The sequence below is a fragment of the Vanellus vanellus genome (genome assembly GCF_965231255.1).
Source record: "Vanellus vanellus genome assembly, chromosome: 6".
Lineage (NCBI taxonomy): Eukaryota > Metazoa > Chordata > Aves > Charadriiformes > Charadriidae > Vanellus > Vanellus vanellus.
In genome coordinates, this window is record NC_138911.1 from 42,028,106 (window position 1) to 42,042,928 (window position 14,823).

At 38.3% G+C, this 14,823-nt stretch overlaps 1 protein-coding gene across 1 annotated transcript in view; it reads left to right on the top strand.

Annotated features, from left to right (window-relative positions):
• AKAP6 (A-kinase anchoring protein 6) overlaps positions 1-14,823 on the top strand; it is a gene marked incomplete at its 5' end in the record, with an annotated part of 237,330 nt that overhangs the window by 34,896 nt on the left and 187,611 nt on the right. Inside the window, 2 exons of the mRNA XM_082484839.1 lie at positions 5,099-5,350; positions 10,746-12,530. Of these exons, the coding sequence (XP_082340965.1) occupies positions 5,099-5,350; positions 10,746-12,530 (2,037 nt within the window). The remainder of the gene's footprint in view (positions 1-5,098; positions 5,351-10,745; positions 12,531-14,823) is intronic.

The following is a 14,823-nucleotide window of genomic DNA, read 5'->3' on the forward strand; positions in this document are numbered from 1 at the left end:
CTCAAACCAGGACATACACATATTTAGAAACAGATGCCAATAGATAAATGCTGTTTTCTTATTATTTAAAAGTACATAGTTTATTTTATCTACCTGCCACTTCTGGTAAGAGCAACCGGCACTCATGACAGCATTTGGGCACTATCTTGTGTTGTTCTTTGTTTATAAATACAAAGTGTAAAAAGGGCACATGACAATGTTCTACTGGTTTTGCTCTATCTAATGGTAAATGACCGACAAGGAATTGGGAAAAATGAGGACAACGAAGCCATGAGTCTCAGTAAAATCAGGAACTTACATAATATGACATTCTGGGCTGTATTTGAACTGCATTAATTATTACAGAAAATTTTTAACTTCACAGCTAGCTGTGCTAGATATAATATCACCCTCTACAACTACCTGAAAGGACGTTGTAGAGAGGTGGGGGCTGACCTCTTCTCCCTGGTGACAAGTGATAGGACGAGAGGAAATAGGTTCAAGTTACGTCAGGGGAGGTTTAGATTGGATATTAGGAAACACTTTTTCACGGAAAGGGTTATTAAACATTGGAATAGGCTGCCCAGGGAGGTGGTGGATTCATCATCCCTGGAGGCGTTTAGAAAAAGGGTAGATGTGGTACTTAGGAACATGGTTTAGAAGTGGTTTTTGTCAGGGTAGGTTAATGGTTGGACCTGATGATCTTAAAGGTCCCTTCCAACCTCAGCAATTCTATGATTCTAATAATTTCATTTTGCTGAATTATATGTAAATCTAGACATCGAGTACAGTAGTAAGAAAACATTGTACTAGGTAATGCCAACTGTATTTGATATTATATTGTTTCCTCTCAATAATGCTGTCTTGTGCCAGGCAAGTGTAGAGAAAAAATGCAAGTAAATAGTTAATGCTTTTCAGCATTAACGTATATGGCAAAAGCCATCATTTCTTCATAATCATGTTCTTTTGAAAAAGGGCTGGCCTTAGGCTTTACACAGCTATTCTGTCCTTTGCGCAGCCTTCACCTTCCCACCATCATATGACAGTTCAAAAACAAGGAAATGGGATATCCATAGCGGCCTAAATTCTTTTTTCCAAACTTTATGTAAGATGGACTTCCCACAAACCCAAGTCTAATCCGTTTTATCCAGGAACCTGTCCTGTGGTGAAATGAAATACAGTTCTTTTGACAATGGCTGCAGACTCACCTGAAATGCAAGTCACCCACCAAAACAATATTATGTGATGCAGGAATGTTATCTTATGGCTCCTAAGATTTTTTTTCAAGAAGTACCCAATAGACTGACATACGACCGTGTGCCATGCATGTGGTCTGACATATTGAAGATCGCTCATGAACTCGTAGCTATGACACAAGCGGTTAGTGAGTGTTCACTAAGGTTGTTGCATCGGTGCTACCGCTCTGTAAGCGTGCAGTGAAACCAGCCTAAGTCTGTCTTCAGACTTAGAGTGCACGTGCAGGTGGACTGCACAGCATATATGTAATATATGAATTGGACATATTGAACTTGTGCACGCACTGCAGACATTTGTCCAGGACTTCTGGATATTGAATAGCTGGAGCTATTAATAGGGGAGTTAAATCACTTTAAACCTGTGCCTGGCCCTGTTGCAAATTAAATCGGACTTCCTGACCAGTTCAGTCAGATTGTCATCTAATAGGAAGAGAAGAGAAGAGAAGAGAAGAGAAGAGAAGAGAAGAGAAGAGAAGAGAAGAGAAGAGAAGAGAAGAGAAGAGAAGAGAAGAGAAGAGAAGAGAAGAGAAGAGAAGAGAAGAGAAGAGAAGAGAAGAGAAGAGAAGAGAAGAGAAGAGAAGAGAGAGAAGAGAAAAAAAAAAAAACGAACACCAAACCAACAGCCCTAAAGGTCACATCATGTCAGCATAGTTATCAGCAAAGGAGAAAATCTTTTCTATTCTCCCATGAAAGTAAAGACAAGCCTACTGTGACAGTTCAATGCTGTACTAATTCCAGGCCAGAAGAGAGAGGGATCTGATGATAAAGTCAGAAAATGGAGCTCAGAGCGTCTATATTATGAAAAGGTACATAGGGACTTGACTTCCTTCCTGGCTCATTCAGCTACTCAGAAAATAGCTTCCTGTCTTTTGGCCACCCACTCTTTCTAAAACCGAAATCCTTTAAAAGCTGGCACTTTGTTTGTCACTGACTGAGATGGTAGTCTTATATGTCAAGGTTAGAGTATGTGACCTTTACTTGGATATGGACGGGGTCGGCCTCAAGTTCTCTCCATGTTACTGAGACTGTCAAGAGCGGTTAATTATCTTGTTAGTACATAAAGCATTTGGCTGCTGCTATGCTTACAGTAGTCTGTAAGTACTTCAGACTTTGCTTTTTGAGGAAAATGAGCAATTTATAACAAGCCGTTGCTCCTTTCAAACCTCTAGTGGTGCTGGGATTTACATTTCAGTACAAAACTTTCTGTGGTGTTGTGGAAAGTTTGTCTACTTCAGAGATTTGGGATGCTGTGGTATCTAGCGTAACGGTAGCTCAAGAGAAAACTTGTGTGAAGCATGGGTTTGAACTCTTGATTTAGACAATTATCTAGATTCATTAGCCAATATTTTCGGTACATTATCTAACAATTGTCAGGAGACACTTGCTCATTGTTAATACTTTCTTCTTATGGCTTCGTGTTTTCAACCTCTGAGAATTCTTATGGCAGTTGAATTCAGCACATAACTGCGTGTGAAGCTGGAAAATAATAAAAACTTGTTTTGCAGGTTGACACAAACTTAAGCTCATTCACATTCACAGTCTAACTGAAGATATATTAAGTATTTTTCTATAGATTGAGTCTAATTTACAAAGTTACAGTTGCTGGGCAAACCCCTATTTTTTAATCTCTGAAATTAAAATTAAACCGCTTTATGACCAAGAGGAAAAAGACATGAACAACATAGGAGAAGTGAACCCAAATTCAGTCAAAAAACTAAATTCACCAACTCACTAAAAATATTCTTTAAAACACAACAGGGAGGTTGTGGAGTCCCCTTCCCTGGAGATTTTCAAGACCCGCCTGGATGCAGTCCTGAGTAATGTGCTCTGGGCAATCCTGCTTTAGCAGGGGAGTTGGACTAGATGATCTCTAGAGGTCCCTTCCAACTCTGATAATTCTGTGATTCTGTGATTTGAAACAACATAGAAATACAGCTGTGCTTTTCAGTCAAGTTTTAGCTGTAGTTGGATGACTGGATAATAATAACCTTTTCCAAAGCTTGGAAAAGATTTTGCTGTGAGTTCTAGCTTTGTCTGTGTGTCTGCAGAATTAGATTAGCACACTAATCTAACATCCAGGTTTCTCGAGCGTAACTAGAGTGTCCATTTGCTCACCTGGAAGCGTGTAGATAGCTGAAGCCCTGAGCACTTGCAGCCCCTACGTGTTGTCAGGCGAGGCTGTGTGTTTCGTATTTCCAAATATAGATGCTGGTTGTCACAACCAGGGGACTGAGGACAGAGGGGAAGAGATACTGCCTGTCTCTCAAGGCAGCCCTGAAACTCTGCTCATTTAAACGCCAACATTTTCTGCTCATCTCTGGCATTTCTGAGAGCTACTCCTGCAGGCGACTCGATTTAGCTGTCAGTGCTTTATTAAAACGAGTAACTACTGATAATACCCAACCATAATAGGTTTTCAAGGACTAATATCGTGCTATCTGTTGTACTAAAATTATTTAATTTCTTACATACGTACAATTACATTTTCAATAATTTGGCTTTACTTGCAGACTGCAGATGTCAAATCTGAACTGATAAAAATTACTGTACCATATTATTAATTTAGAAAGAATCAACTTTACTGATTTTCTTGTTATTCTATTGCTGTACAAAACCACAAGAGTATTATCAGACATATGGTTTTGTTGTAATTGTCTGATAAAACTGCTTCGATAGCAAATTTGAAATGAAGCAAAATTACATTGTTTATTCTCATTTTTATTGCTGTTATGCATATACTACCCTTTACCTAAAAAGGACATCTCTGAAGGTTTGAATTGAAATAATTTCTTTATGTTTTTTTTTTTTTTTTTAAAGAAATAAGTGTTGGTTTTAAAGTATGTTATTAAGTTACTTTAAAATATATGCTACAGATGTAGGAAAAAAACCTTCTAGGATCCATTGCTTTTTTTTTTTCAGTATTTTAATCACATTTCCTTAGTTGTTTATAATATGCTTTTTCACTTAGCTTTCAAACAGAATAGATATAAAGCAGTGTTGTTCACTCAGTAGTATATGCCTAAATATTCTTTAGTCTTATGACTTACCCTTTCACGAAATAAATTAAAACTAGATTGTAAAGATTTTTTACACTGTATGCAGCACGGTTTAGAAATCTGGAACATTAATTGTTAAATTTGGAGGATACCATCCCATCAAAACCTTAGCTTTATAACCTGGTAACTTGCATTTTCTGTTCTGCTTTCTCAACATAACTGTTCACAGCTTCTCTGCTTTCCCTCTTTCTCCATCTCCACCCATCTTCTTCTGTTCAATTTTGAGTCCAGAACAAGACTATGCAAAAATTAGCACCCTCTCATCACTTCAGTCAGCAATGGATCTCAGAAATAGTTTATCCACATTGACTCTATCTCAGACAGTTGCCCTGCTTGGCTATAGAGGCTAGATTAAAAGGTAAATTCTGTCCAAAAGAATTTTGTTGATGATGGCACAGATCAGATTCTTTGCATTTTAACTGGAGAAGTGGGGGGGGGGCGGGGAGGGCAGAGAGGGAGACTGCTTCTGGCAATCTTCTAACTTTCATTCCTATTGCTGTCTTCTAATATGTCACTGTACAGTGTTAGTTTTCGGCTTCTGACTCATGTGATCTTGTTGTCCTTCGTTATTGTATGCTGTCTCTGCACTTACTGAGCAGTCCTGCCAAACTGGACAGCTGCTGCTTCAGTTGCTGTAGCACTGCCATAAATAAAAAAAAAATAGAGAAACCTGGATGTATTAATTACATTGTCTTTCCTCTCTGAAATAATCTGTTCTGCATTTAATAAAACGTAGATGAAAAGTAGAGCTGATCCATGTGAGGACCATGCCTGTAGCTAAATATCTACTTTATTTTTCCATTACAGGATATTTGTGAAGATATATCTGATCACGTTGAACAAATTCATGCTCTGCTAGAGACTGAGTTTTCCCTGAAGCTTCTGTCTTACTCTGTCAATGTGATAGTCGATATCCATACAGTACAGCTACTCTGGCACCAACTACGTGTTTCTGTTCTGGTTCTGAGGGAGCGTATTCTCCAGGGACTACAAGACGCCAATGGAAACTACACCAGGCAGACTGATATTCTGCAAGCATTTTCTGAAGAGACTAAGGAGGTATAGTAACTAAATTCGGTTTTGAGAATTTCATCTGTATTTGAAGCATCTGATCCCTGTTGCACATTTAAAATCGCTAGGATTAAAATTCTAAGGACGGCTTACTTGTCTTCTAGATGTTTTGCTAATTTTGTGTTTTAAGTGTTTTCAGCTGATACCTGTTCTCATTGAACCAAATTAAAGCAAGTACTTTAAGGTCAACATTCAGAAGTATCATGTTAGTGGCTAGCAATGTTTTCTCCTGATTGAAATATTTTTCATAAAGAATTGGACATATTTACCAAGGTGCATCTGGTCCAAAGCCCTTGGTCTGGTCACTCAAGAATTTAAGGTTCATATCCAATCCAAAACTCGATTTTTATGTGCAGTGAATTCTTTAATGAAAAGCTTAGATGTTTCCCTTCATGCATACACAAACCTGAAGCCTACACATTGTTTTCCAAACCTTTCCAGACTAGGTCAATATTGATTTAAAGCAGAATGCAATATTTTCCAAAACTTTCCAGACTAGGTCAATATTGCTTTATAGCAGAGAGGATGGAATTTAATTTGTTTGAGTGGCAATTCTGCAACGTGCCTCTAAACAGTCACACATTTTGTCTGAGAAACAATGATGCATGAATCATACTTTTTTTTTTTACTCTAACGAGGTGTCAAATTCACACACATGTAAGTGGTTTGTAAATCTGGATTGATTTAACTAAAATGCTTTTTCCTTTGAATTCATCACTAATAAATTAGCTTAGTTAGAAAGACACTACTGGCCTAATTTTTAAAACTGAAAGAAGATGCACATTTTTAATAGAGTAATGAATGGTTAATAGAAGGTACTTTAGCGTGTAGAGGGTTCTTCATTTGCTGAAAGTCTTAAGATTAGGATAAAATGTTTTTGCTAAGATTAGAGACATTTACAGAAAAAGACCTCTAGATCAATGCAGTGAGATTCTGTGACCTGTGTTACAGAGGAAGTCAGAAAACCCCTAACCATGTCCTGAATTTCAGATCCCTCAAGTTTAAAAAGAACGTTCATGTTTCTCTGTTCCACGTTGGGTTTTGTATTTGTCTTTGCCACAACAGAGTGGGTGGTCCTGAAATCAATGCTGAGATATGCCCAGGCCCACCTTCCACCACCCTCTCTTCCTGATGTATACGTACGTGCTGCTTCACGTTCAGTTACTGCTTTGCTGTCACTGGTAAACCTTCTCTGGCAAATCTGAAGGAAATCCACACTTGTCTGCATATCCAGAGTGGTGAATTGGGGTGAAGTCATTATTTTATGACATGAGCGTGGTGATTTGAAGACACAAGGAAGGGGCAGATTCAGATAAAATGAAACAGGAAATGTCCCGTCTGGATCTGATTACAACTGCTATAAAAACATTCCTCCAGTACAGGGAAGGACTGACTGGGGAGGGATAGATTATTTTCCAGTGGGGAAAAAACATGTTGCCAGATAGGCTTATATGGTAAAAAAAAATAAAAGCCAAAAATATCCTGACACGATTCTTTTTTTTCCACCCCAACTAAAACTTAAAGAATATTTGATAAAATTAATGGCTAGCAATAGCAGGGACACAATAATAGTATTAAGTTCCTACTCTAATGCTTGAATAAGTTCCCAGAAATTGCTTTGCAGTCTTTAACTCTCAGGTATTTATTCAGGCTTTTCATCGGGTATAATGGTAGTGGCTTTATTTGAAGGAAATAGATAAATAAATAAAATGTTATGTAGAGACAACTGTACCTACTTTTATCTACTGGTTTGTGGGGTGGGTTTTTTTTGTGTTTTCCCCATATCCTTTCCCAGACAGGACTGTATTTTGGAATTAATAAGTGCCTCATGATACAATATTATCTATTAGAGATTTTCATGCATATGTGGATAGTAAGACTGTTTGGGCAAACCTAGAAACCTTTGCCCACACAGATAACCCTTCCTTGGAGAATCATTCTCCTAATTTTCAGTGCTCCATGGAGATTATGAACCAGGAATAACAGCTTATTTTTTTCCTCCTAAGATTGAGAAGTCATCTGGTTTGAAATGAATAGGAGAAACTTTCACACACCACAGAGTTCTATTTTGGGACTCACTACCGTAGGACACTTAGAGGTGGAAAGAAGTTAAAAAAATAAATGTGGAAACTAAGCAAAGATAGGAGGAATTATAACCTCCAGATGAAGAAGTCCCTATGCCGCTCGTTGGCAGAAGCTGGGAATGAGGGTAGAAATGTTGTGTATGGAAGGGCCGTGTATGTTTAACCATTTCTTATAGCTCAGCTAGCAGAAAATGTTTAGAACTGATGCAGAGACAGGGTACTGGGCTAGACAGAAATTTGATCTGAACCAGTACAGCAAATGCTATGCTTTTCCGCAGTCCCTGAACCTATCATTTCACAAAAAGTTTGGCTTGCTCCTTAAGTCAGCTGTCTTCTGCGTAATGGTGAAGAGTGGCTTTGGCTGCCAATGTTATCTGAGGAGCTCCATGGAAGAAATGACCTGCCAAGGTTTCTTTCGTGTTCAGTGAGACAGTCTCATCTTGTTAATATTCACTGCTCTCTCAGTTCATAGACTGCACAGTCAATCACAGCACAACAGTCCTGCCTGGGCTATATTTACACCATAGCCGTAACACACGTAAATGTGCACAAGCTAGCCTCAACACAATGAACTGGGATGCCACTAGTGGAGTAGCTATCAAAGCATGAAAGGGTACAGCACAGGCTTTACTGGCTTGGTTAGGAACCCAGCTCATTGACTGGGCAGGCGGTAACTGCGCTTTCAGCTATCTCGGCAGCGCCGTACTGAATCGGATGCCAGCAGGAAACTGCACAAAAAGTTTTATGGCTTGGAAGAAACAGAGGAACCAGTGAGGCAAGCTGCCTGCCATGATGGAGATGCTAAATTAAGAAAATACTTCTTGTAATAAAAAACTTTGGATGGTTAATATTTTGAAGGACCAGTTCTCCTTCAGGAATTACCCAGAGATAGATGGGAAGGAAAGAAAAATTAGTTCTTTGCAGCCTGAGTTCTGTCCAGCTGAACCTAATGTGTGAGTTTTATTTTATAATTGATAAAGCCAGGAAATATGGAAAGTGAATACAGTGAATCCTGATGTTCTCAAACAGTGGGTAAAGTCACAAACACAAAAAAAAAAAACCCTTACAAATTATATTAGCTCATTTGAAAGAGTTAAAAATATGCAGAATTGTGCTGGTTTAAATATAAATACAGGAAGGTACTGGAAACAGCCTACACAGCTTTACAGGAAGCATCACTAAGCAAAAAGGGACAACTTTTTTTAACTTAGTCATTCCTATTGGTAGCCATGCAAATAACCAAATGTAATATTTTTCTGAAATAAAAATAATTAAAACATGGTAATACTGGCATTAAATAATGCTCCTCTGAAGCACACATTTAAGAGGCTGCTTGGGAAATGACCAAGCAAGATGGTTTAGTGCATGTGACTGTAAATTTTATTAACGTTAATAAACACATTTTTAAGAGACGCAGGAATGGAGCTTATTACTCTGGAGAAATGAAGGCCCTTAGGGTCATGGAAAGGGTTTTGATTTATATGTGGTTTTACAGTTTCTAATCTTTTCCTGAGATTAGATGAAAAATGCAGCTGTAATACTGATCATTGTTTAGTCATTATTTTTCTTAATAAATGCAGCTCCAAAATATAAATTTGACAGATTTATAGAAACTTCCCCTTTTAATTCTGGATTATTGACAATGTACAATTTGTAGCACAGGTTCCACATCTGGATAATATGTGCTAAATAAAAGGTATTTTCAGTGTCCAAGGTTATGGGTGATAAATAACTTTCTAATCGATCTTTTCTATAAATAATATTTTTAACTGGAGAATTTTTTATATTTTTACTTTGAGTAGTGCAAGGGTTGGACAGAGTACAGGGCTCAAACTTTATATGTTTATAGAAGATGGCAAACAATAGCTCTCTTTATCGAGACTATCCTTGTTCAGGCCAAAATCCAAGTGGTTTATTGTGAGATGAAGAGATTGTGGGGTTATTGCACCTTCTTCAGGCATGATCCCTAAGGTCCTTAAACTATGGGTTTAGGCAGTGTAGTGAGACAAGCTGCTTCAGAGAATAATTCAGACAGGAACCTATTGTGGATACTCAAGAGTTTGCTTTAAAAGGCTTTATTATAAAAAGCAAACCTGGGTAGAAAGATGGGTATATGATTTAGGGATCTAAAGTTAGAGTCATAAAACATGAGTTTCTGCACTTTGTGCTGTTTTTAAGTCATTTCTGCGAGCACTTGGGCTAATGTTGGCTTTTTTATTTTTAATTCTGCTTTGCAGTTTCTTTTGTCAATTGACGTGCTCTGCCAATTTCTCTCGGTCTAGATAGATTCATGGAGTTACTTAAGACATACACCAGTGTAAATAAGAACAGAAATCATTTCAGAATTATTTGATCCTACGTTCAGGTTTCAAATTATGTGCTGGGATCTGGAAATAGTTGAGGCCTGCCTAGATGTTAGAACATTAAATCATCTACTAAAAATATGCTTTGGATCTTTATGTAGTTAGATTTTTTTAGTGTTCTTCAAACAAGTCACCAAAATATTTATAAACACTAATTTGAATTTGATCTTAAAACCTCATTTGCCACCTGAGATGGTTTCCTCTGGCTATGTCTGTGTTTCTGAGATTGAAGGACTTCCATTCAGAAGATGCTGACAAGGGGACGTGGCAGGCCAGAGGGTTAGGATTCCCAGCTATAGTTTCTTTTCCTTGAGCTGTTCTCCATTTGTGCTCCAAATATCCAGCAGTTAAATTCTCAGTTGATAATGCTACAAAAAAGTGAAATGTAGTTAGCAACCTGTATCTCATAAACGTGGGAAGAAACGTCTGTCGTTGCTAGATGATGCTCGGAAAAAAACATTCTGGCAGTCAACTGGAAGATTGTAGAACAGCACGGATTTCTGAGAACGCAAGATTAACAAGGTGGCCGATATACTCAGCAGTCCCCAAGATCCCCTCCTTCCTGTTTGAGGTAGTTAACCCAGGGAATACTATGAGTCTGTTGTATGGAATTTCTGAGTCTCCCCTACAGAGCAAGTAGAACTGAGAGGAAAATTTAAGGAGGAGAATACCAATACAAAAGTGAGTTGCTACTTTTTGGTAACTTGCTGCACCAGACTGAAACTAAGCATTCTTCAGTTTACTGCCATTTTTTACTCCCAAATACTTTAGAATGGTTTGCCCTTCTACAGGGTACTGCAAAAGCAGGCAGGTCAGGGGTGAATGCTTTTCTAGGTGTTAGGCAGCGGAACACAGAAACTGATAGTTCTTTACTTTATGTGTGCTGTATATGAAAATTAATCTTCTAAAAAAGCACCATTTCTTTGTCTATTTCAGGACCGTCTTGACTCTTTAACTGAAGTTGATGATTCTGGACAGTTAACCATCAAATGTTCTCAAAATTACTTGTCACTGGATTGTGGTATTACTGCATTTGAGCTATCTGACTACAGTCCTAGTGAGGATTTGCTTGGTGCTCTGGATGATATGACCTCCAGCCAAGGGAAAGCCAAATCATTTGAATCCTGGAACTACAGTGAGATGGATAAGGACTTTCCAGGACTTATCAGAAGTGTGGGTTTACTTGCAGTAGCGACTGATTCCATTGCTTCCCAGTGTAACGAAGCATTAAATGAGAAAGAAACCCATGTACCTCTTTCAGCAGAAGGCGGAGAAGAAAGCAAAGAGAGGAAAGGGCCAGATGAGCTCTCACTAGTATCTCCTCCTGTGAACTCCTCTCTTTCTAAAGGACCTCGCTCTGAAGATGGTGTTTTACCTACTGACAGCAAACCAGTTTCCACATTAAAGAAACCAGAATGCAATCTTCCACAGCACACCAGTGAAAATATCAAACACTCTCACTGTGAAAACTCAACTCCTAAGAGGTCCATAAGAGACTGCTTTAACTATAATGAAGACTCCCCTACCCAGCCTACGTTGCCAAAAAGAGGTCTGTTTCTGAAAGACGATGTGTTTAAAGATTATATGGAAGCCAATGATTTAAAAAGGCAAATCTCTCAGATAGTTAAAAATGAAATGAGTAGAAGTACACCCTCATTGTTAGATCCACCGGACAGGTCCAAGCTTTGCCTAGCTTTACAGTCAGCCTACACTAACAGTCCATCTGCAGTCAGTCAGTCGTATGACTGCTTAAATACAATAGGTGATAGGAATCTTGAGTACACAATAAATAATCACTTTAAGGACAGTCCCATAAGTCTAAGGACGTCTACTTTCTACACCTGTAAAGAAAAATCAAAGCACAAGAAGTCTCATGACACTCCAGAGAAAGTGAAAGCTGGCAGAACACCTGGAGGTACGTGTAAAATGGCTACACCAATACAAGTCAAAAAAAGAGGACGTTCCTTACAAAATGGAATTACTTCTCATAATTCTCATTCTCTGGAGGAGACGGAAACAGAATCTTCTACATCATCAGATTGTTGTAACCAGAGAGACCCAAATGGGCAACCACAAGGTAAAACTGAGCCTTTTAGTTCACCAACGCGTAGCCAAAAGAGTGCTTCCTCAGCTGGTTCTGAGCTTACCGATTCATCACCTCTTCTACTGAGAAGAAAGAATAATAAAAGCTTCTCCTCAACACCAAGCTGTACTCAAAAAAACAGTAAAGGTGGTGAGGTTTGGTATGGATCTGACGAATATTTAGCACTTCCTTCACATCTCAGACAGACTGAAGTATTAGCTTTAAAACTAGAAAATTTGACAAAGTTGTTGCCCCAAAAGCCCAGAAGAGAAACTATTCAAAACATTGATGACTGGGAGCTGTCAGAAATGAACTCAGATTCAGAAATGTACCCAACGTACCAGACAAAAAAGCACAAAAAAATGGGCAGAATTTCACCAAGCTCTTCAAGCGATATAGTATCCTCCTTAGGAGACAGTATTGAATCTGGGCCTCTCAGTGATATTCTCTCTGAAGACGATCTTTGCATGCCTGTATCTTGCATTAAAAAATACATTGAAGAAAAGTCAGAAAGGACTGCTGTCACTCAGCCCACTGAGAATGAGACTTCTGCCTCAAATAAATCAGCTTTAATTCATCAACTGATGCAAGATATACAACATCAAGAGAATTATGAAACCATATGGGAAAAAATTGAGGTAAGGCAATAATCCTGTGTTCTTCTGCTGTGTTCTTGATAAACCTATATATGGAGATGGAGCTATGGGCAGGGGTGAAGTTGCTTTCTTATTTTCTTTTAATGATGAAAATAGTCTCATCTAGTGACTGCTAGGAGTAGAGAACAGCAGTGATCATTGTGATTATAATAGACTGCAGTTAACTTTAACTAACTATACAGAATTTGTCTACATTATTTTACCTACACCAATGCCTTTAAACTTGGCAAAGCATAATTTTATCAATAGAGCTTCTCTTTGCCAAGATCAGGCACATGACAAATTATTTTTTGCATGAAGTGAAAGATAAACATTGGAAAATCAGGAATCTTTGTCATATTTGAATGAAGTTATACTTAATATCATCTGCCTATTTTCTTTATAAAAAATAATTGCTTTAGTCCAAGAATAGAGGAATAATTTCCTTGATCCTTGTCATATCATATATAACAACCAAATTTTTTTAATCAGTTCTCTTCACTTGCGGTTATTATTTTCCCTCTAGTATTGGTGGAACCAAGCATAACATCTTTTTTTCTTTTCTCTTTTTTTTTTAAACTTAAATAATCCTTCCTAAATAACAGCAATTTAATACTGCTAGAGCAATAATGGCAATATACTATCCCATTAAACTACAGATGAGATAGAATTTCATTCTTGGCTTCTGGCATCACTTCTTCAGAAGTAACTTCTTTATATAAAGTGGAAACATTTGCAGTAGTTAACACTGTGAGAGATCTTTTTGAGAAAAAAGATAAACTTTGGAAAGGGAGGTGAATTTGAATGAATAATCAAATAAGGAACAAGCCATCTCAATAATGTAATTATTAGCTTCCATTCATAGAAAAATTTTGTTTCAATTTTCTGATGGGTTTTTCTTCCTGGCCATTGTAGAGGACAACTCTCCCATTCAGAACATTTCATGCCCATCCTCAATATAGTTTAGTAAAATGGCTGTCAGAAAAGAAAGCTCCTTCTCTACTAGATTTCAAAACCCTTTAAACTTCATGAAATATGCGTTAAAGGGTGATTTTGGCATCTAAATGCTAAATCTTGTATCTGCATTACCTTCTGTATTATCAAGCACTGTAAGAACTAAGAAAAAACAAGGACTTAGTTCTATAACTTCAGTAAAGACTTCTTACAACGCGTGATTTCTATGACTTTTGAAGACACTGGGAGTATTATGACTAATAGAAAAGCAGTAGAGCTAGAGATGTTTGAGTATAAAGTCAAGGCAGAAAACACAGAAAGACAAATTTCTTCTCAAACAAAGGAGGGAGCGGCAGCTGTCAGCCTTGAAACAGTCACCTCTAAAGGGCAGCGCCTAATGATGCAAGTTGTGATGAACCCTGTCCTGATGGCTGGGGTTCATCTTCCGGACTCTGATGAAAGAACCATCTTCGTAAGTGCAAGCTGTTTCTGTGCTTAAGTTTGTGTAGTGTTGAAAATTAGGCCAGCTAAAGCTGACAGATACAGAGCCCTTCATTCTGTGCAAGCAACAAAACCCATCAAAGCTGCTTGTGAATACATAAGATGCTGTCTTTCAAATGATACTATAAGAGCCTGTTTAAGGAATTGTTGAGTGTCTAGGGACCAGCTCCCTCCACTAGACGCTGACTAGCATCCTTTTCGGCAAGAAGCAGGTGGCAGAGGAACTTTCTGCATCACCCTCTCAAATCGTTATGTTTATTTTTTCTCAAACTTTTTGAAAAGGTAATTCTCTTTTTGGGGGTCATCTGTCGGTGTGTGATTCCCTGCAGCTGCAGTTCAGCCCTGCCAGGATGGGGAATAAGAACCAGCTGTAACAACTGGCTGCAGCTGTAAACACCCGCTTCCTCTCCATACCCATCCTCTCCTCACCTCCTCTGGAGAGTGGATTGAGCTCCTGACAGCAATTAAAGGTAGTTAGCTGTTCTCTGGCCAGAGTAAACCCTTCTAGCTAGTGATTACAGCTGCCACTCTTGTCCTTGAAGAACTTTGCTACTGCTGATGCTGCTTTTTGTACAATTTCTCAGTGTTGCTGGTTGTGCTGAATGTTTGGGAAATGTTGATCATGAAGTTTGAAAATAATCTTATGAAGTATATTGTGGGAAGGGGCTCAGAGTAGAGGAACAGCTTAAGCAAAAAGAAGACCAGATGCAAAGAGCACTGCTGGGAAGAGAGATAGCTCAGTGATCCATGCCATAAAAAGCAGCACACACAAAACTTTCGTATTTATTTCATGCAGAAAGATGTACGTTAGATACAGTAAGTGGCTTGAAAATGTACTTCC